The sequence below is a fragment of the Emys orbicularis genome, chromosome 2, assembly GCF_028017835.1.
Source record: "Emys orbicularis isolate rEmyOrb1 chromosome 2, rEmyOrb1.hap1, whole genome shotgun sequence".
NCBI classification, from domain to species: Eukaryota; Metazoa; Chordata; order Testudines; family Emydidae; genus Emys; species Emys orbicularis.
Genome location: NC_088684.1, coordinates 61,296,659 through 61,318,371, shown reverse-complemented (window position 1 = coordinate 61,318,371; position 21,713 = coordinate 61,296,659). Strand labels below are relative to the sequence as shown.

Here is a 21,713-nt window from a genome sequence, read left to right as displayed (position 1 = left end):
AGGGGGGTGGAGACTGCGGGAACTATGGGATAGCTATGTAAAAGCTACCCACAATGCAACGCTCTGGAAATCGATGCTACTATGGTAGCTTGGACGCAAACCACCGAATTAATGGTGCCTAGTGTGGCCGAATACATTCAAATTTACAAAATCGGTTTCCTAAATTCGAATTATATAAATTCGAATTAATCCTGTAGTGTAGACATACCCGTGTATATAACACCTCAGGCACTGGTTAGGACCAGGCGGAAGAAGAGACAGGAAGTGGTAGTGGTGGGAGGAGGAAGGGGGAGCGGAAGAGATGAAGAAGGTTCTCTGGAGCAAGCTGCATGAACCCCTTACAGAGCACGAGTTGGGAGCTGCTGTGGGGAAGAGCTGGTGCAGAGAAAGAACTGGAGAGCGTTGGTGGGACAGGGCTGGCTGGAGCTAGGGAATCCTAGTGACTGAAAGGCTCATGTAGCAGCCCCTAGTTAAAAGGGAAGATCCGACTCAGCTAGGGCCAGGCTGAACATAGAAGAGAGTGATTCTGAAGAAGCTCAGCAGGGATAGGATTCCTGGGCAAAGGAGGCCTGGGGTATGGAACACTATGGGGAGCCCACTCACAGGAGCTATTTGGGGATCTGTGAACTGTTTCACATTGAGAGTCCTGTGAATGGATGCACTTATATTAATAAATGATGCTTGGAAACAGGGCTTTTATTAGACTCCGAGAGAGATCTCATTCCTTTCCTGGGCAGTGATAGCCTTTAGTCTGTGGCGGAAAGGATGGGCACCTTGAGTGACTACAGGGACTGAAGAAGGAGAAATTGAGGCAGGACTTGCCTGTATTGCAGAGGTTAGCTGCTTGATGGTGCCCTGGTGTGGTGGGCCCTGTGACAGAGACTCTTCAGTAAAAGTTGATCTGGTGCATAGCCTGTTTTCATGGCCATCTTATTGCTAGCTAAATAAGAGTTTGGTAAACTCAAGGGGCAGATAAAACTATGTATTATAGATGGGGCTGGTAATACTGCCTATTTATTTGCACATTTGCTGAGCCAAACAATAGTGTTCTTAGTGGCCAAGTGGAGCTTTCGGAACCCCTGTTGAATTTGGCTAACCGGCACTCCTCAACAATGTTTATCATTGTTTGATCTGCGCAGCAGCTGCAGCTTGGGTTGTCTTGAAGACCCCAACAGTGCTGGCTGACTGCACAGAAGCCTTGCCCAGTTCAGAATCAGTTAAGAACTGAACCACTGGGCGGCAATGGATCTGCATTCTTGTCGTGCCACCTGTCAGTATCCGGCACAGTTCAGGAAAGCTAATGATCCTCCTAGCAAGCCGAATTCTGCAAGCTCATCCTTGAAGAATCCTGGTATTGCCACCTCCGGTTATCCTAAGAATGAGCAATCTGAGTCTTACTACTAAACATTGAGGGTTTATCGACAGCCAAGAGATCAATCAGCACTCTTGCTCACTGCCTATTAAAGTTGCCTGACATGTCCCATTATGAGACTTTGTTTTCACTTGCTTATATTTTTGACAAATTTTAACTGTTCTGGTTGAAATTTTTCATGCCAGGTGTCTGCCTCAGGCTGAATATTTTTAGAAAGTTTTAGCCAGCAGTTAAGCTGCTTCTTAGGGTATGTCTACACTACCCGCTGGATCGGCGGGCAGCGATCAATCCAGCAGGGATTGATTTATCGCATCTAGTCTAGACGCGATAAATTGACCCCTGAGCGCTCTCCCGTCGACTCCTGTACTCCTGCGCCGCAAGAGGCGCAGGCAGAGTCGACGGGAGAGCGGCAGCAGTCAACTCACCATGGTGAAGACACCATGGTAAGTCGATCTAAGTACGTCGACTTCAGTTACGTTATTCACGTAGCTGAAGTTGCGTAACTTAGATCGATTCCCCCCCACCCCCCCCCCAGTGTAGACCAGGGCTTAGAATCAGACTAGTGTCAAATACATTGTTATACCATGTTTTTATACTATGTTAAAAAAAATCTGGCCTGCCTGCCTGCTTTGGAGCAGAGACTTGAAATCTGGCATTTGGGTGACCTGTGTATCAGGGATATGCTTTTTGAGGTTTCCATGAAAATCTGCCCAATTTAGGTCAAGTTATAAACCTTTTGAAAAAGTATCATTTCACACATGCTAAGTAGAGATTTCATAGAGCTTTGCTGCTGAATGGTCCAAAGACTGGTTGGGCAAGGAGATTGGAACTGAGGGCTGGGGGTAGACTGGGACTGGTTGGGCAAGGAGACTGGGACTGAGGGCTAGTGGATGTAGATAGACTGGGACTGATGGGGTGAGGACACTAGGAATGGGGGCCTGTGGGGGATGGGGGAGGCTAGGACTAGTTGCATAAGGAGATTGGGATTGAGAATTGGGAAGGAAAATAACAAGGGGAACAAAATATTGAATAGCTGCTCATTAAGTGAGCACTATCCATCCTCTACACTGAATGAGGCAGGGGTCCTGTGGAAAAATATTATGTAATCACTACAAAATTGGGAAAAACTGGCGAGGCGGTAGTACTGCTGAAAAGGATCTGGAGGTTATAGTGGATCACAAATTGAATATGAGCCAACAATGTGATGCAGTTGCAAAAAAGACTAATATAGTTCTGGGTGTATTAAAGGAGCATAATATGTAAGACATGGGAGGTAATTGTCCCACTCTACTTGGCACTGATGGAATACTGTGTCCAGTTCTGGGTGCCACATTTTGAGAAACATGTGAGTGAACTGGAGGGAGTCCAGAATGCAGAGCAACAAAAATGATAAAAGATTTAGAAAACCTGACCTACAGGGAAAGGGTAAGAGAACTGGGTATGTTTAATTTGGAGAAAAGAAAACGGAGGGGGCACCTGAGAGTCTTCCAATATGTTAAGGGCTCTTTACAGTGATCAATTGTCCTCCATGTCCACTGAAGGTAGGACAAGAAGTAGTGGGTTAATTTGCAGCAAGGCAGATTTAGGTTAGGTATTAGGAAAATCTTTCTAACTATAAGAATAGGTAAGCACTGGAAAAGGCTCCCAAGGGATATTGTGGCATTCCTGTCATAGGAGGTTTTAAATAACAGGTTGGACAAACACCTGTCAGGCATGGTCTAGGTCTACTTGGTCCTGCCTCAGGATAGGAGGCTGGCCTAGATAATCTTTTGAGGTCTTTTCCAGCCCTACATTTCTATGTAATTAAAAACTCTATCATAGTGCATATGCAGAACAGATGAATTCGGCATTTCCTAACTTTTGAGTGCTTGATTTTGCAACATCAATAATGTTTGTTAAAGTAGTTTTTTGATAACCATGACAACACTTCTGGATCTTTTTTATAGACTTTTGCTGAGACAAGGAACAGCAGCAGGCATATGAATGCAAGAAACTGGACATGTCAATTCCTGTACAAAAATGTAACATAAAAGTTAAACATAATTATAAAAATCACATAATCATCTCATTTTTAAATGCAAGCAAAACTGCCATAATGTAGGGCCCATAGCAAAACAGCTCTGATCTCAGGCTACTAGACCTGCATACTTAATTGTTTTATATTTGCTTTTATTTTGAGGACTACAAATTTAGTAATTTGAGATCATTGTAATCTATAAGAAATAATCATACTGACAGTTACTTCCCGTCAAAGCATACCACTTTGTGTACTTTACAAACATTAATATTTTATCCACACTGAGATAAGTACAATTAACCCCATATAGGACCTGATTCAACAAATTACTTAAGCACACGCTTAAGAATGTGAGTAGTCTATGGGCTTCAGGAGGGCTACTCATGTGCTTAAAGTTACATATATATATAACTTAGGTGCCTGGCTGAATCAAGGCCTTAACCACAAGATTACCCTTTCTCTCTACATGAAGAGTATGATCATTTTTGTGGGATGTGATCCTTATTCAGTCTTTGTTCTACATGACCTATATTTTGTGACCAGAACAGAGAGTTATAAAACAAATCAGTGTATTCCTTTATATAATTAATGAAGCATGTGAGCTCTCTCATTTATAGTATACTTTTAAGCAAACCCAACTCCTGTTAAGTGTATGTACAAGCAAAACAGACTATAGAATAGGAGCAGTAATTACCATATTTCTCACAACAGATACAATTTTATATGCATTTCAGAGACACTAGTCTGCACTCTAAAGGAGGCCATTTAATTAAACTGTTTGCCTGTGGGAGACTCTGTTATTCCATAAAATGACTGTCTTGTTGTGAATATCTAGCTACCTGTCAGACAAATTGAAAATATGCTGTGCTGTAACAGTATTTTTGAAACACGCTTGGTATTATAGACATAAACCTTCATTAGAGGTCAGATCCCACATTCCACCAGGATAACTCGCAGGAAGTGAAATGGAAGCTTACGTGTATTTGATGTTTGCTTGTTGCAGGTAGGGTAGCAGAATTTGTGAACTGTTCCCTGGAACATGTACATCTGTGACTGTACCCTCTGAGATGTGGAAGATGCTGCTGGGCTGCCACAGGTCCACCTGTAGTGCAGGAACCAACCTGTAATTCATATTTATTCAGTGTAGGTGGGGAAATCCAGGAGATAGCATGGTTGTAATTTTCTTCTATGTATCTAATATGGCATGTTGTTATTTATTTAGCATTGCTGGAGTACTACTGCTTAGTGCACTGGTCAAACACTACTTACAGTAGTTAGAGAATGACTCAAACTTTTATTTTTGAAACAAAAATGTTTCACTTTCAGTTTAACAATTTTTTTTGACCTCTTCTTGATCTGAGCTACCTGGCATCATAATCCAAGAGATGTTTAAATATCCACCACTTTTCTGTATCAGATTTTTATACATTATATAGTAAATTTCTTGTCAAAATCCCTCAAAATCTTGCACATTCCCTCTGTATCAGCTTCCCTATGGTCAGCAACTTTTGTTTTCATTTTTATTTTTCAATAGGGCAATGCAAGGAAAGAAAACTGAGGAGAAATGGAAAGTGTTCAAAAATATATTAATGTGGTGTTTGTAAAATGTATGCTAAAGTTCTGCAATGACATTTAGAAATAATATGCCAGAGGTACAACACAAGTTTCAATGCAGAATAGGTTAGCATGGGGCTGTAAAATAGGTAAGATTGTGTTCATACTCAAGGGTTATCTATGGTTTGAGTGTATGGTCAGGACACAGTTCTAACTCAGTGCTGAATGACAATATCTAGATGGTGCTGTGGTAGATAGGAAGAGTCCTACGTTGCCAAAAAAAATGTATATAGAAAGGTTACAAAATCAAAGAAAGATAACATATACCTAAGTACAAGTGTCTGCACCTCCAAATTAATCTGTAATTTTATTTTCTAAATATAAAAGAAACATGGTATATTTTATTTCTGCGCACTTTAGCACTGTTGCCCTTTTTGTCCCATGTGGTTAGCCAATATTTGGGGCCTTGTGGGATTGTTTCTTCTAGGAGGAGAAATCAATGATGAGTCAGGTATATTCTTTGGTGCAATTCTGTTTATTTACAAAGAATATACACAAAGTCCTTTTCTGCTGAACACAGTAGGTAGAAACAACAGCAAGCTGTTTCCTTGCTCACTATTTTCAAGTCTGACCCTCCAGTCAGTTCTATGTAGGGTGACCAGATCACCCAGGTCAAATATCGGGACGTGAGGGGGGGGGGAGCGGAGCAAAAAAAAAAAACGGTGGCAGAGCAAAAAAACAACCCCCTCCTCCCTCCGCAAGCACTGGAGGGAGGCCCCGGAGATGCAGGGGGAGCGCGGGGTTGGGGTGAGTGAGACTCCGGCCTGGCCCCGAGCGCAGGCAGGACTCAGTCGGGCGGTAGCTGGAGGGAAAGTAAGGGGGCAGCCCACGGGCTGTTCTCCCCACCTGGGCAGCGGGACTCGGGAGCAGCCGCTGCTGCAGCTCCCACTGCCGCGGGGGGAGGAAGTGGCCGCTGGCCAAGCTCGGCGGCTGCGGCTCTGGCGCCCGGGCCCGAACCCCCCGAGCCCGGGCCTGTTGCGGGGACCCAGCAGCGCACACGCTGCACCCAGCCCCTGGCCAGTCGCGTCTGGGCTGCTGCCCAGCTGATGCAATCCCGCGGGCGGCCAGGGAGTGGGGGCAGCAAGCCCCAGCCCCCCCGTCCCGCTCAGGTCCCGCAGGGGAACAAAAGGGGCTGGGCTGCCGATGCCTCCGCCCCGGGATTGCACCAGCTGGGCAGCAGCCCAGACGCGACTGGCCAGGGGCTGGGCGCAGCGTGCGCGCTGCTGGGTCCCCGCAGCAGGCCTGGGCTCGGGGGGTTCGGGCCCGGGCGCCAGAGCCGCAGCCGCAGAGCTTGGCCAGCGGCCGCTTCCTTCCTCTGCGGCAGTGGGAGCTGCAGCAGCGGCTGCTCCCGAGTCCCGCTGCCCAGGTGGGGAGAACAGCCGCCGCCTGGCCCCGTGGGCCGCCCCCCTCCTCTCCCTCCAGGTACCGCTGGACTGAGTCCTGCCTGCGCTCGGGGCCAGGCCGGACTCTCACTCACCCCGGCCCCGCGCTCCCCCTGCGTCTCCGGGGCCTCCCTCCAGCGCTTGTGGAGGGAGGAGGAATGGCGTGCCTGGGGAAGAGGCAGGGATTTGGTGAGGGAGCCAATGGGGGAAGGAGGGGCAGAGTCGGGGCGGGGGGGGGGCGCGGGGGGCGCGAGCACTTCCGGGCTCCGGAGCCTTTGCTTGTTTGTCCAGTGTCCCGACCTAACATTGGTCGGGACGCGGGACAAACAAGCAAATATCGGGACAGTCCCGATAAAATCGGGACGTCTGGTCACCCTAGTTCTATGCCCAAGGAGTTCTGTCTCTCCGCTCCCTCTCAGGGTCATGTTAATGACCACTTCCCTCCCTGCTGGCTTTTTGCCTCTAACACAAACACACACACCCCCCCTTGGCTTCTGCATTTGGCACAATCCCAGGGAAATCCCTCAGACCACCTGGTTTAGCCCTGCTCTGGCTTTGCCATGTGACCCATGGCCTGGACAGCAATCTCCTTTTGTTTCCAGTTAACACTACATGAAGGGGCATTGAATTGCTCCTTCCAATTAATCTGAAAGAAAGATGCTTAACACACCAATTGGCTTTAACCAGGTCTGTGATTTGTTTTTAGATCAAAGAGCCATTTGTTGGGCACAATTAACACCTTCCAGCACAATAATATTATAATTTACTCTTAATATCCAGACTAAGTTGTGTTTATTTATACATTCTGTAGTATATAAAGGTAATGGTTTGCTATACTGGTTTTTTAACTAATAGTTTAACTTTTTAAATTTATTGAATTAGGTGTGGCACTGCAAGTACCAAACCTTTCCTTGTCCATAAGATCATTATAGGATCTGGTTTCCCATGCCTCTGAGGCATGTCAGGTTCATAATACAACTATTGTTGTGATGACAGCTGTTAAAATGGCCTAGTGAAGAGCTTTTACTGGCACTTTTAAGCCTCTGATATTATGTAATTTATTGCCAGTAACAAAAACAATAGAGTTCCTTTCTTCTTGCTTTATTTATGTGCTCTATCAGTGTGCATGCTCATGCCCCCACACATACTCTAACCAACACTAAATTTGTTTAGTACACTTTCAAATAGACCATTTCCACAGTCACTAATATAGTCAAGTCACTTCCAGTGGAATTTTAATCACCAAATGTTTTGATTACTTAACTCCCAAGAGATACACTGACTAACAGGAGGATATTTTGGATTTGCATTAACACCTTAGCGAATGGTGGGGTATTATACATGTTTAATGCTGGGAGACTGGATGTCAGTAGGTAGCAATCTGACTTCTCCCTTCTTGCACAGATGAAAAACACTGAACAATGGACACCAACCTATGTGCTAATACTCTGATTGAAAATAATAATAATAATAATAAAACAATGGAAGGCCAAGCTGCAGTAGAGGACAGAAGAAATGATTTAGGCCTCGATCCTGCCAACACTTTCACAGCTGAGTTTCCTCTCAGCATATGAGTTGTCCCACTGAAGTCAGTAGAACTACTTGTGTGTGACATTATTCACCTGCAAATGTGTTTGTAGGATCAAGACAGTAGACTGATGAACATCAACTCCTCCTGTCAGGTAAGGCTTTCTAACTTCTATTATATCTGGGTGGCCAAAAATGAGGGAGTCAAAGCCATCTTCTTACTGCCACCACTCTCTACTATGTAGAAGTGGAGTTTGGAGTTAGTGGTGAATCAGGGCCAGCGTATTTAGAGAGTGAGCACATAGGAGGCCTATGAATTCAATAGGTTCTGAATGCAGTCCTGTCCTGCTGTCCTTATTTGCACTGATAATGGGCCAATTAAAGGATAAGAGGTATGTGAGAGAGTCTCTAGGGCTTCTGTAAGGACTTGCATGGCAACCAGGAAGAGGCAAAAAGTAATTAAAGCTTTCTTTAATATATTAGACAATAACTGCTCAATAGACTCTCTACTTTGTTTGCTTTTCAGTGAGGCTGGTAAAGAGAAGTGTTACATAGTTAGTGACTCAACCAGTTGCAGTGACCACAGTACCAATTGTAATAGAATACTAACAATACATAGCTTGCAGGTTCAAGTTGCACAAATCTCTGGGAAATTGTAACATGTTAATGATCTTGCTGCTTTATTGCAACTGGTATAATTTTACACAAGGTTTAACCCTGTAATAAAGATATTTCTTCTGAGAGTTACTGAATAAAAATTTAACTCAATTGTATCCTAAATAAATATCTATTTTTACAGGCATGTATAAGTATCACAAACCTAAATGTATATGAAAGATTTGAAACAGGTACCATATAGGGTCTTGAAAGAAAAAAAAAGTTTCTTACTAAGCTTTAGAATTCAGACTTGATTCTTATTTCAGAGTTACCTCTGCACAGCACCAAAACATGGAATATCAAACCACTGAAGCTAGTAAGAGTTTTGCCATTGACATAACAGAGTGGAACCAGGCCCCCTCAGCATTTGGGAGCCAGCTGAATACTTTCACCTGAAACAGGTATTTCTAGTTGCTGTGTTGTATGAATGCAATGTATGTACTTTGTGGACTAAGTCTTTCCTTCTTTATCTTACACCTTCCTGTTTGTTGCTTTTCCTGCAGCAATCCTTCCCTTCTACCCCCTCACTGTTTAAGTTACATTCACTTATGCTCCCTTGCACTCATTCATTCTGATTTATCACGATTTAATTTATTCCAACACCATCATGTCCCCTCTGAATTTGAAACATTGTGTGGATTTCTGATTTACCCGTGTGTAAGTTAGATCAGAATCAGGTTTGATGTCTACAGCATCTAGCTACACATGTACAAGATGCTTACTTTGTCTGGAACTCTGCTAGGGAGCTGCATCCACTCTATGCCTCTGGCGTGAATGTCTCCTTGGGCAAAGAAGGCAAAGCAGCATTTATACTGAGTGGCTTTTCAAGCAGGCATTTATCCTCTGAAAATTCATTCAGCATTTGCCTTAGGAACTGCAAGGTACCAACTGATCCTTTCCCCGTACAAGGTACTGTCTAAATTCCCTCAGCAGCAGAGCCAGGATCAGTTCAGGGATTACAATGTGAGCAGCTGCTATAGAGGCAAGACAAATAGAAGGGAATGGGGGTGTGGCTGCTAGGTCTGTTACTTCGGCCCCTTCTGTTACCCCAGGGAGGGCCTGTGTGCGCTTGTATATTTTTGTAAAAGCTGTTGGAGAATCAGGGTAACTCCATCTGTTACACCAGAATTACCATGGAACAGCAGCTGCAGTGCTCAGTTTACAGATGCAACCCAGAATATCTGGCAAAGAAATGGCTAGAAAGTCATTGGCTTGGAGGAGAGCAGCAACTGGCCTTAAAGGTTCAAATGAAGTAGTTCTTCATTAATGATATTGACCAAAAGGGTCCCATAGCAGATAAATAGCTGGTGAAAGTAGGTCTGAGAATCAAAGTAAACTTCAATTGTCTGGAAAACACTTTGGAATGTGGCATTTGTTCCAATCAGTCAACTGGATTAAAACCATTTATCCTGGGCAATGGAGAGCAGATGGCAGTGGACAATCAACTGAGATATGTGATGCAGAGGAATACTGGAAGGATGACAAAATGGCTGTCAATAAGCTAGATACATACTGCAAAAAAATTGTGAGTTTTCATTTGAATTGTTAAAGAATTTGCTTTCAACATGCTGGATTCCCTAGTCTACTAAGGTCACTTAGTGGTGCAGAGTGGATTTAAAAGTGCTGGAAATATCCAGTGGAAAGTTCCCCTGGTATAGGGGAACTCAGCTGGGATGGAAAGCTAAAGGAGGCAACTCCACCACCACCAGCCACCTCTCTCTGCACCTCTGGCATAGGGGAGGGAGAGAACAAACAGGTCAGGTGTGTTCTAGGCAGTAGGTGTGCACAAGGCAGGGATGTGATGGAGCAGAAACCCCCGCCCACTTAATCCTTCACTGACATATTGTCCAAGGAGCTTATACCATTGGCAGAAGTTAGAGTGGGTCCTCTTCTGCTCTAGTGGGGCTGGGTGGCCAAGGATCAGGGAACTGAAGCCATCTCCCTAGTGCAAACACTTTTAACTATGTCCTACTGCAGTTCTGAGGTAATGGTGAATTAGGGGCAGTTTATTTAGGCCTCCCTTGTGCTCACTCTCTGAATAAGTTTACTAGTGGGAATATTGGCAAAACCAGGGGATTTTAAGCAAGTATTGGAGAATCTGTAGCAAGCAAGCAAGTTTTGAATTGTAAGGCTGCGCATTCTCACTAGAAACCTGATTAACAGTTATGCTCATCCAGTCAACACTCTGTAGTCTGTGTGTCCAGTCAAAGCTATCCAACTCAGTTTCCAATACTGGATACTCACAATGAACTGCTGACAAAGAAGCCACGGGCCAAACTAAAATGAATAATAAATCTGAGGAAGTTGTGATTTGCCCAAGGGCAATTCATGGTCAGAAAGTTAAAATGTGTGGAATTAATTAATTGGCGTGTATTATTCACTCAGTAAAGACAGTGACATTTGAATCGTGATAGGGACTACAAGCCCTAGTCAGGTATTGGTCCGATTCTGCTAGGCCCTGTACAAACACTGATCAAAAAGGCAGTCCCTGCCCCAATCAGCTTCAGATGCTCTGGTTGAAACCAAGACATTTTAAAGATACACTAAAGAAAATAAAAAAGACAGCAAACTCCAAGAGTACCCTGCTTGGAATTCTTAGTCCAGGCTTCTGTAAGCAGATATTTAAGAAAGGATTTCCTTCTTGTTGGGCTACTCTTGCCACCAAACTATTCTATTAATCCTAGATCCAGAATACCCTTTCAAAACCTTCTCTGAATTGCAACTAGCTGGCTTTGATAGCTCTGCAAGTGACCAGCAGGCTTGTTCCTAGGAAAATATAGGCTGTGTCAGTGCCAACCTCTTTCTCTCCCCTCAGTTGCATTTTTTTTTTTAATATCAGGTGTAGTAGCCTACCAGCTTGTATGGCAGCCCTGCCATCTCCTTCAACTTTCCTGTACAGGTAAACTTTTATTTATGTGTTCCTGAAACTAAGCATATAACATAACAGAGTATGCCTAAGAGTGCTGGAAAACAGTGTTCTTCTAATTCAGCAACCCACAGAGAGTAGAAGAGATGCCCAGCTTTACATTATGATTCTTGTTTAGGAAATGTCAGTGTTAAGAACAGTCATTTAAACAAACAAGCAGAGACCACCCTCCGCTCCCCAAACCTCCCCCACAACAAACTTTTCCACTTCAAGAAAAATGTTTGTTTTTCCTTGTTCTTGCCTCTGTCCAGGTCAGTGGGTCATACAGGATTTGTCTACGATGCAGTTCGACACCTACGGCTCACTCATGTCAGCTGACTTGCACTGCAGGGCATAAAACTGTGATGTAGATGTTCAGGCTCCAGCCAGAGCTCTGGGACCCCATAAGGGGAGAGGGTCCCAGAGCCCAGGCTTCAGCCTGAACCTAAACATCCACACTGCAGTTTTAAAGCGCTGCAGCCCTAGCCCAAGTCAGCATAGGCCAGTCATGCGTGTTTAATTGGTGTGTAGACATACCCATAAGAAGGGGTAAATTTGCATTTGTTTCATGCTCAGCTCACGGATAGAAATCACAAGCACCTTTGGAATGTCTGCTTGAGATAGAAGGACAGTGCTTTGTAGTAGGACAACCAGAGACCCTGCTGTGTCCTCTACAAGACAGTAGTGTTGTAGCCATTTTGGTCCTGGGACATTAGGGAGACAAAGTGGGTGAAGTAATCTCTTGTATTGGACCAACTTCTTTTGGTGAAAGAGACAAGCTTTTGGGCTACTCAATGCTCTCCTTCAGGTCTGGGAATTAATGGGCCACTTAAACTTGAATGGTCCCTATATGTGTGTTAACTAGGTATGCTAAACCAGTGGTTTTCAACCTTTTTTCATTTGTGGACTCCTAAAAAATTTCAAATGGAGGTGAGGATCCCTTTGGAAATCTTAGACATAGTCTGTGGACCCCCCCCTGGGGTCCATGGACCACAGGTTGAAAACCACTGTTCTCTGGTAACAACAACCTTTCGTGGACCTCTTAGACGTAGTCTGCAGACTCCAGGGGTCTGCAGACCACAGGTTGAAAACTACTGTGCTAAACAATCTGTTCCACCTTGTATTTAGCTGTGACATTCTGACTACATTTCCCAGACCTGAAGAAGAGCTCTGTGTAGCTTGAAAGCTTGTCTTCACCAACGGAAGTTACTCCACCTTGTCTCTACAAAAGAGTACACTTGCTTGAGCTGGATGGAGATGAGTCTACCTTTAATTCTGCAGGCTGTACAAGTAGGTCAGAGCCAAGTGATAACAGGTATCTGTCCCAAAGGCTTAGAGGGAATTGGTCAGGATGAACAAAGAACATACAGGGCCCAAATTCAGAAGCCCAAATCCTCAGGGACACCAGCCAGGAATGGTACAAATGTGGCTTTAAGCCACCTTCTCTCAACCAGGACCCAAGTTAGCTAGGGGTTGATTTGGTCCCGACGTTGCTAGAGCAACCTGGTGGCTAGGGTTCACTGGAGCACAGTGTGCTTTAGGCATGCCTCTCCTGGCTCAGTGTGTCCCCATCACTATGAGCCCCAGGATGGGTTCTGTAGCACTTAGGGGAAGGATGGTGCATTGGTTAAAGTCCTAACCAATAAGTCAGGAGACCTGGGTTCAATTCTGTACTCCACCATAGGTTTCCTATTGGGCAAGCCCCTTTGCCTTTCTGTGCTTCAGTTCCCTATCTGTAAAACAGGGATAGTGGTGGGGTGTTGTGAGGATAGATACATTAAACATGGTGAGGCACTCAGATACTACAGTGATGTGGGTCATACAAGTACTTAGTGTAGACAGAGCTGGCTCTGTACTAGCTGAAGGCTCCCTCATGCAGCCAATCCTGGGCTGACCCTTTAGGGCAGCTTTACATCCCATTTGTGCCAGACCTCTGGCCAGAATGAGGTCTTGATTACCCTGAGCCCGCACTGCATTTGGGACTGAGGGAGGGCTTTTAAGTTGTGCATACACCACTCAGAGTAGACTTGGACCCTCAGATGGGATTTTCAAAAACCCAACTCCACTCCTTTTAAAGGCAATGGGAGCTTTAGCATTGACTTTAGTGAGAGCACAATTAGACAAACATTGGATACCTTTGAAAAGCCCACTCATGTGTCTAATTCCTAAACCATCACATAACAGAGGCCAGCCTGTGGCCCTGATTCAACAGCGTCCATAAGCACACTGCTAACTTTAAATACATACTTAAATAGCTTGTTGATTCAGGGGCTAAGTGGCTACACTTTTTGTTTCATAACTTTCTGGCCCATTTCTGTCCTGGTGGTGGTGGGGCAAACCAGTAAGTAAACACTGGGTTTCTTTAACTCCTTTTTTAAAAAAGCACTTGTGTTCCTGAAATAGCTTAAAATTACTTGCTAAGGACCAGATTTTAAAAAGTATTTAGGTCCTGTACACAGGCATGGCTGCCCTGTAGTGTCCCCTGCTGACCAAGCCTGTCTCTGCTGAGGTCTAGAAGTCCAGACATTCAAAACACTCTTTCTGCGGTCCAGTTTATTAGGTCCTGTACAAAGACTTTCAAAACGGACCTCAAACCTACAGTCTTCATCCCAGTTCCAGTTGGTCCCGGACCCTCCTCCCTGAAGGTCTACTATTGATTTAAAGTTCATTTCTTTTGCTCCACTTCCAAGGTGGACACAGTGCCTCCTACTTGGGAGTCTCTCTGCCTGAAGTTTAGCCTTCATCACAGGCCTTCCCCAATGATCTTTTCCTGCTGAAGACACCTTCTTACTCTGTGCAGATATTTCCCTAGTAGTTGTTTCCTCCTTTTATAAGGCCCAGATCCCATCCCTTCAGCCCAATTGGGCGACAGGTTATCAGTTCAGGTGCACTGGACTCTGCTCCCTCTTAAAGGGGCCAATCATCCTGTGATAGTGCCTAACTCCCTTTGATTTCAATAGGCGTTAGATGCTTAAATACCTTTTAAAATCTGGCACTAATATACCTCAGTAAACCAGGTTATTGTATCGAATACTGAAATAGTGCTGGGCAAAAATGTAAAGTTATTGGTGTTTGTAGTTATTTAATTAAAAGTGTGTTAAATCTGGAAATGATTCTGAGTTTTATTACACTGGTTCCACTTTTTTTTCCCCTCGAGGCACAGAGGATGTGAGTAACATGATACTCAGGTGATATAAATTTACAACCCAAACTAAAAAATATTCAAAGTAAATGCCTTTTAAAACACTTCTGAGTTCTTGTGTTTAAAATGTAGTAATCTGAGACCCTCTGAAGGCCAATATAAGAGAATACATAATTAAAGTAATTTGTTCATTACTGCTATAGCCTACAGGTTTTCTTTTCTGTGTCTGTCACGTGTTGATGGATTTGTAGAAACAGAAATATGTCAGTGTCTTGTTTTTTCTTTTATTGTACATGAATGTTTGTTCATACATTGGTTTCTATTTTCACTTTCTCAGTGTGCTATTAACAATCTGGTCATGTTTAGATGCAGTGCTCAAGAATGAAAGTTCTTTCTTTCTAGGGTAGGATTTGTTCCTGCTCTGAGAACTCGTGCACGCTCTCTCTCCGTCTCTCTCTGAATGATAAGTTGGGGTGGGAAGACCAAGAAGGACTGCAGAACTCCCATGGTCTGATTTTCAGAGGGGCTGACTACCTGCAGCTCCAACTGACTTCTGCTGGATTTGTGCACTTATGAAAATTGGCCATCAATTGTGGAGGGGTTTGGAAAAAGACAAAACTGGATTAGTGACTGGTATATCCAGGACTATGTAAACCCACTGACATCCCTAGTTTGCCCCTCATATAGATGGGAAGTGAGGTAGCTGCAGAGGGAACTGCAGCCCTGAGACTTTGAAAGCAGCCAAGCTTAGCTTGTTTCCACAAGCTGGGTACAGGGACCAGGATTTGACCCTGCAGGTGAATATTACTGTATGTAGGTACATTTTCATTTATTAAACAAAATCTTCCTTTCAACCTTTTTAGTTTATTACATCGTCCTAATCAATCACTTTCTAATTAACCCGTCAGATTCCAGCGCACCTTGCCAAAATTGTATTACCCTGTTGTAAGAGTTACAACATGTGGTTATTCAAGTTTCTACTGCTCCCACTTTGATGGAGATGGGAGAAGGAATCACTTTCTGTGAGCCTAAGGGAGCATGTAATGAGAGAGTTGGGAGAGGTGCTTTGTGGGGATTGCTGTAGTAGAAGAAAGAAAAACACAGAGGAGAACAAAATAAAAATGCAACCAGAAACCCCAGAAGTCCAAGGGAGTTGTGGAGGTTGGCGTTTGTTTTACTTATCTATTTATTGCCACTGGCTATTAAAGTTATTATTTATTTGTATTACAGTAACATCCAAAATTGCTAATTAGGACCAAAGCCCCATTGTCTGACTGGTAGCTACTGTAGAAACATAAACAGACTTTTCCGTGCCCTGAAAAGCTTACCGTCTCAGACTATTCACAAGAATCCACCTCCAGGTACCTATAATGCCAGAGTTCAGTGCATGTGCATGGTGGTCCTCTTCCCACATTATCTTGTGTCACAGAGGGCTGTGAGCATGGATAGGAGGAAGGTTCTGTGCATACCTTCTTCCTTCTCTGTGACCATGGTCTTTGCTGCTGGCAGAGCAGTTCCTACCCGTTGTTAAGCTCTGCCGGAGAGGCAGCATTCTGGACAGTGCTCTTGTGATAAGCTGATGCAATGGCACTAGGTACAAACAAGTGAAAATTTTGATTTCCCTGCTTTTATTTTCCTTTTTTTTTATTTTTAAGGTGGGGGAATCTTTTATTTGTAATAGTTGTAAAGATTTTGAGCTTGGCTGAAATGGGGATTCTTGCCACTCTATTTTAGGCTGAGGCCTCCACTCTTTCTTGTGCTTCCTCTCCTTTCTCCACACGTATTTTCAGTTGAATGTAACCCAGGATTTGAAACAGTCACCCCGGATGAAAGGCACATGAATTAACCCATTAAAGGCAGCCTCAAGAAGAGCACTTGTATTGAAACCACAAAGCGCGAACTCACCGTAAGCTGGTGAAATATGGCATTCAGTGCTTGTGCTTCTCTCTCGCTCTCCGGAACAAGCCGTATTACTTTATCACTGTTGGTAAGAGAACATTGAATTGAAGCATTAAGGACTTGTTTCAACAACAGGACCCAGAAATAAATCTATCATTTACAGTCCATATTCATTTTGTCTCTTTCTAAATACTATTAAAATAACAGGTGCATCAGAAATCTGCTTTCAAACCTGACCCTACTTAACTGTGCACTTCCCAAGTCCAAGAAGTAAGCTGATTGTAGGTGGGGATGGCAGCATCTATTATTAAGGTTTCCCAACACTTCTCATTATAAGACCCTGTTTTCAGTTGCTTATATCTTTGCCAAACTTAAACCATATGGGCTGAAATTTTCCATGATATGGGTCTGCTTCAGGCTGATTTTTTCTGGAAAACTTTAGCCAAAATGGTACAGACATTTCTGAGAATGAGGATAGGGAATAACACACTGTTTTGCTAGTGTTAAAAAAATTCTGTCAGCCTTTTCTTTGCAAAGCTCTAGAGCCCCCATTCTGCACAGCAGGGACTTGACATTTGGCCTTTGTGTTACAAATGTGCCTTGTGCCAGCCCCATAAAAATCCTTTTAAATGTGGCCAGTTGAAAGATTGCAGTTCACACATGCTCAGTACCGACTTCTTTTAGCAGCTTAATTGCCTGAAGATTCCACCTGCACTGAGCATGCTCCAGGTTGGGACTGAGCATGACTTTTCTTGCAGTTGTTGCCCTTGGCTACTGCAGACCAGGCTGGGTCTGGATCTGCGTACCTGAATTGAGAGCAGGGAGACTGTCTCTTCTGTGCTCTCGCTAACAATCCTGTTCAGCCCAGACACATGGAGGAAGCAGCCTGATTAAGATGCAGAGGGGACAAGAGCTGGTCCTGCAGGGGTGAATTCTTGGGGAAAAGGAGTGGCAGGGGAAAAGGGGCAAGAGAAACTGGGAATAGGAGTTGGTGCAAGGAGGCAGGAGGGAGAGTCTACACAAGTGAGACTAGGACTTACTGTGTGAGGAGACTGAGACCGAGATGAGAGGGGTGAGGAGAATGGGGCTATTCTTTGAATCATACATGCCTTTGCTGTAATATATGGTGTGGTCTGTTTGGGGGGGAAGTGTGTGATGAGCCTAGCAGTCTGCTGAGCAAGGCTGAGAGCTTCTTAATGAGACTTTGAGCCCTAATCCCTTCATGATCCACTAACCCAGGAGTGGGCAAACTTTTTGGCCCGAGGGCCACATCTTGGTGTGGAAATTGTATGGCAGGCCATGAATGCTCACAAAATTGGGGGTTGGGGTGTGGGTGGGGGTGAGGGCCCCTGCTGTGGGTGTGGGCTCTGGGGTGGGGCCAGAAATGAGGAGTTCAGAGTGCGGGAGGGGGCTCCGGGCTGGGGTAGGGGGTTGGAATGTGGGGGGGAGGGGAGAGTCCTCCGGCTGGGGATGCGGACTCTAGAGTGGGGCTGGGTATGAGGGGTTGGGGCTGCAGGAGGGTACTCCGGACTGGGACTGAGGGGGTTTGGAGGGCAGGAGGGGGATCAGGGCTGGGGCAGGGGGTTGGGGCATGGGAGGAGGTCGGGGTGCAGGCTCGGGGCAGCGCTTACCTCAAGCAGCTCCCAGAAGCAGCAGTATGACCCCCATCTGACTCCTATGCGGCGGCATGGCCAGGCAGCTCTGCGCACTGCCCCGTCCCCCGGCACCGCCCCTGGAGCTCCCATTGGCTGCAGTTCCTGGCCTATGGGAGCTGCAGGGGCGGCGCTTAGGGCAGGGACAGCATGTGGAGCCTCCTGGCTGCCCCTATGCATAGGAGCTGGAGCGGGGACATGCCACTGCTTCTGGGAGCCACAAGGAGTGGGGCAAGCCCCCAACCCCGCTCCCCGGCTCAAGCACTGGAGCAGGGCAAGCCCAGGATCCTGCTCCCCGGATGCGGTCCCGGGCCATAGTTTGCTCACCCCTGCACTAACCCTTAATCAGGGGGCAGGGCTATTCTGGTACAACAGGAGTTTAAAAAGCCAGCTCCTAAGCAACCGGAAGAGCTAGTGAAGAGGGAAGTTTTGCGACGGAGTTTAGAGAGGGAGTGTGAGAGCCAGATTACACCCAACATTCTCTAAACTAAGGTCAATAAATACCCCTCCCACTGCCCCAAAAAAACAAAACAAAAAGCTGCGGGAGTAAAAAGAATGCAGGCAGAAGTCCAGTAGCAGACTGGGGGCTATTGAGTTTATTTCATTGAATGCAGCATGTGTGATTACCTGCCTTGTGGACAGGTAGCATATGTGTACATTTGGTGCAAGGAGCTCATGGCCCTCAGACAAGACATCTAGACAGGCTTATGTGCAGTGCTGGGGATGAGCCAGTGGTCATGGTACATGGTACGTGTACCAATGACATAGGGAAAGATAGGAGAGAGGTCATGGAGGCCAAATTTAGGCTGCTAGATAAGAGACTAAAGTCCAGGACCTCTATGGTAGCATTCTCTGAAATGCTTCCAGTTTCACATGCAGGGCCAGTTAGACAGGCAGAACTGCAGGGTACAATGCGTGGATAAGATGATGGTGTAGAGAGGAGGGGTTTGGGGAAACTATTGGGAACGGAAGGATGGGCTCCACCTAAACCAAAACGGAACCAGATTGCTGGCATGTAAAATTAAAAAGATCATAGAGGAGTTTTTAAACTAAGACGTGTGGGAAAGCTGACAGGTCCAGAGTAGAACATGGTTTGGACAGAGACACCCCATAGGCAGGGGTGAAAGTGAGCCGGTACAGGCCAGTACAGTGTAAGAAGCCCATACCGGCCTACAAGCTTTAACGTCCGCGTCCCTTTTGCCTCCCCCATCAGCGGCCCTACCGGTAGGGTCCATACCGGCAGGGCCTCCGACGTGGGGAAAGGGGCAGCAATGTTAAAGCGCTGCCGTGGCAAAGGACCCTGCTTAAAGCGCTGCTGTCATTGCCCCTTTTGCCCCCCCAGCCGCCGACGGGGTGGGAGGGCAAAGGGAGCAGCTGCCCCGGGGACGGCGATTTAAAAGGGCCTGGGGCTCCGGCCACCGCCACTGGCACTGTGGCAGCAGCTGGAGCCCCAGGCCCTTTAAATCGCCGCTGGAGCCCTGGGTGGCGCAGGCCAGGCAGTGCGGATGGGCTGGCTGTGGGACGCTGACCCCCCCCCAGCTCTGCCTCTTCTGCCGGAGGCCCCGCCCATTCCGGGGGCCAGAGCCAGCCCTGTACCGGTAAGTCTTCGGAGTTACTTTCACCCCGCATTGATTACTTTTCACTTACCAACACTGAATTTCATTTGCCATTTTGTTGTCCAGTCGTGCAGTTTTGTGAGATCCCTTTGTAACTCTTTGAAATCTGCTTTGGACTTAACTATCTTGAGTAATTTTGTATCATCTGCAAACTTTGGCACTTCACTGTTTTCACCTTTTTCTAGATCATTTATGAATATGTTGAACAGCACTGGTCCTAGTGCAGATCTCTGGGGGACACCACTATTTACCCATCTCCATTCTGAAAATTGATCATTTATTCCTACTCTTTGTTTCCTGTCTTATAACCAGTTACTGATTCATGAGAGGACCTCTGACTGCCAGATGCTGGGACTGGACGTCAGGGGATGGATCACTTGAAAATTGTCGTGTTCTGTTTATTTCCTTTGAAGCACCTGGCATTGGCCACTGTTGTAAGGCAGGATAGTGGGCTGGTCTGACTCAGTATGGCCGTTCTTATGGGTTTTTTTTTTCTATTACTTCTGCATTTCTCCCCTCGCCTTGTTTTTTCCTGAGGCGTTCCAGGATCATGTCTGCTTCCTTATTATCCAGGAAGATTATGCATCAGAGTGGCCTTTGCTGAGGGGCATTGTGGTTCCAAAGTAGATGTGAACCCAGATGCCTAACTGTAGTCTCTGGAGCTTCCCAGAATAGTGTATTCAATTGGTCTCAGATGGGTCACCAGAGAGTGAGGGGCGGGGGATGAGTGCTGCCTTCAGAGCATGCTCCCAACTTCTGCCCAGCTCAATTGTCAGGGACTAACTTAGGTTTCCAAATGTGATGTACTGTCACTAGAATACGGGGCAGGCTTGTCCCTGCTACAGGACTGCTTTATCTGTATCTGTGTAAATAGTTATTTAACAGAAAAGGTGCCAGTCGAATATGTGGATAGTGCCTGGGTTCCATAGGACCAATAAGTGGTGGTGTTGTGCAGTGCAAATGGCTTTCTCTAGCTGCTCTTTACACCATCTCTTACCAGACCCCTCTTCCTTTGTGAATGACTCTTCCTCCTTTTGTCGCTTCTCTCCCTTCACCATCTGTTCCTTTCAGTTTGTCTCTATCTCCTTGTTTCTCTTTCCACCCTTTCATTTTGGCAACATCCCTGCTGAGCATTCCTTGTACTGCGGACCCAAGTCCTGACATCCTTATTCAGGCAAAGCCCCCAGTGACTTCAAAGGGTTCTGTCTGACTCTAAGGTTTGGCCTATAGTTCCAGTAGTGCCAGTACTATTTAAAAAAATGAACCTGGCTCAGTTTCACTCTGCTTCTGTTGACACCACTGGCTCAGTGTGGTGTGCTGGAATAGCAAAGGGGTAATCTTATACAGGGGTTCTCCTGCTTGACAGTGCTAAAAATTGGGAAGAAGAGGTGGCAGGGGGTTGGGAAAATTACCCAAAGTTTAACTTTCCAGACAGATAAGAGAGAAGGATATTTTACAAAGGGGTATGAACCTCGGAGTACTAGGAAGGCTGCACTGTATTAAGGGAAATACGTTTCCCAACTTCACTTACTGTATTGCACTAATTCTCTTTGCTATCACTCACTTCTTTCTAAATATCAAATAGTTATTTAAAAGAGTACTGGACAGACAGGTCTACTGTGTACACAGGACAGATACTGTAGGACTGAACTGCTTAAAGGTTATGTGCAGAGACTGACTAAAATCTCCACTGGCTGAATGTAAATTAAATAATAAACATTTATCGCTAGTTTCTGGAAGTACTGGGGAGAGGCAGAACATATGGAACAATGATTTCAAATGTAAAATAGTTAAATCTGGATTCAGTAGTTGTTACAACTCAGAGTGAACTTTATTTAGGTGTGGTTTTCCTTTTCTTTAAAGGACTAACATGTGTAGTCTAAACTGTCTTTTGGATCTGGCTCAGTGGCTATGTCATGCCCAACTTGAT

The 21,713-nt window shown here is 45.4% G+C and overlaps 1 protein-coding gene across 1 annotated transcript in view; it reads right to left on the bottom strand.

Moving 5' to 3' along the window:
- Window positions 1-21,713, bottom strand: part of CPA6 (carboxypeptidase A6) — a 105,784-nt gene that overhangs the window by 40,544 nt on the left and 43,527 nt on the right. Inside the window, exons 2-3 of the mRNA XM_065399337.1 lie at window positions 16,522-16,597; window positions 4,367-4,491 (exon numbers count right to left, since the gene is read on the bottom strand). Of these exons, the coding sequence (XP_065255409.1) occupies window positions 4,367-4,491; window positions 16,522-16,597 (201 nt within the window). The remainder of the gene's footprint in view (window positions 1-4,366; window positions 4,492-16,521; window positions 16,598-21,713) is intronic.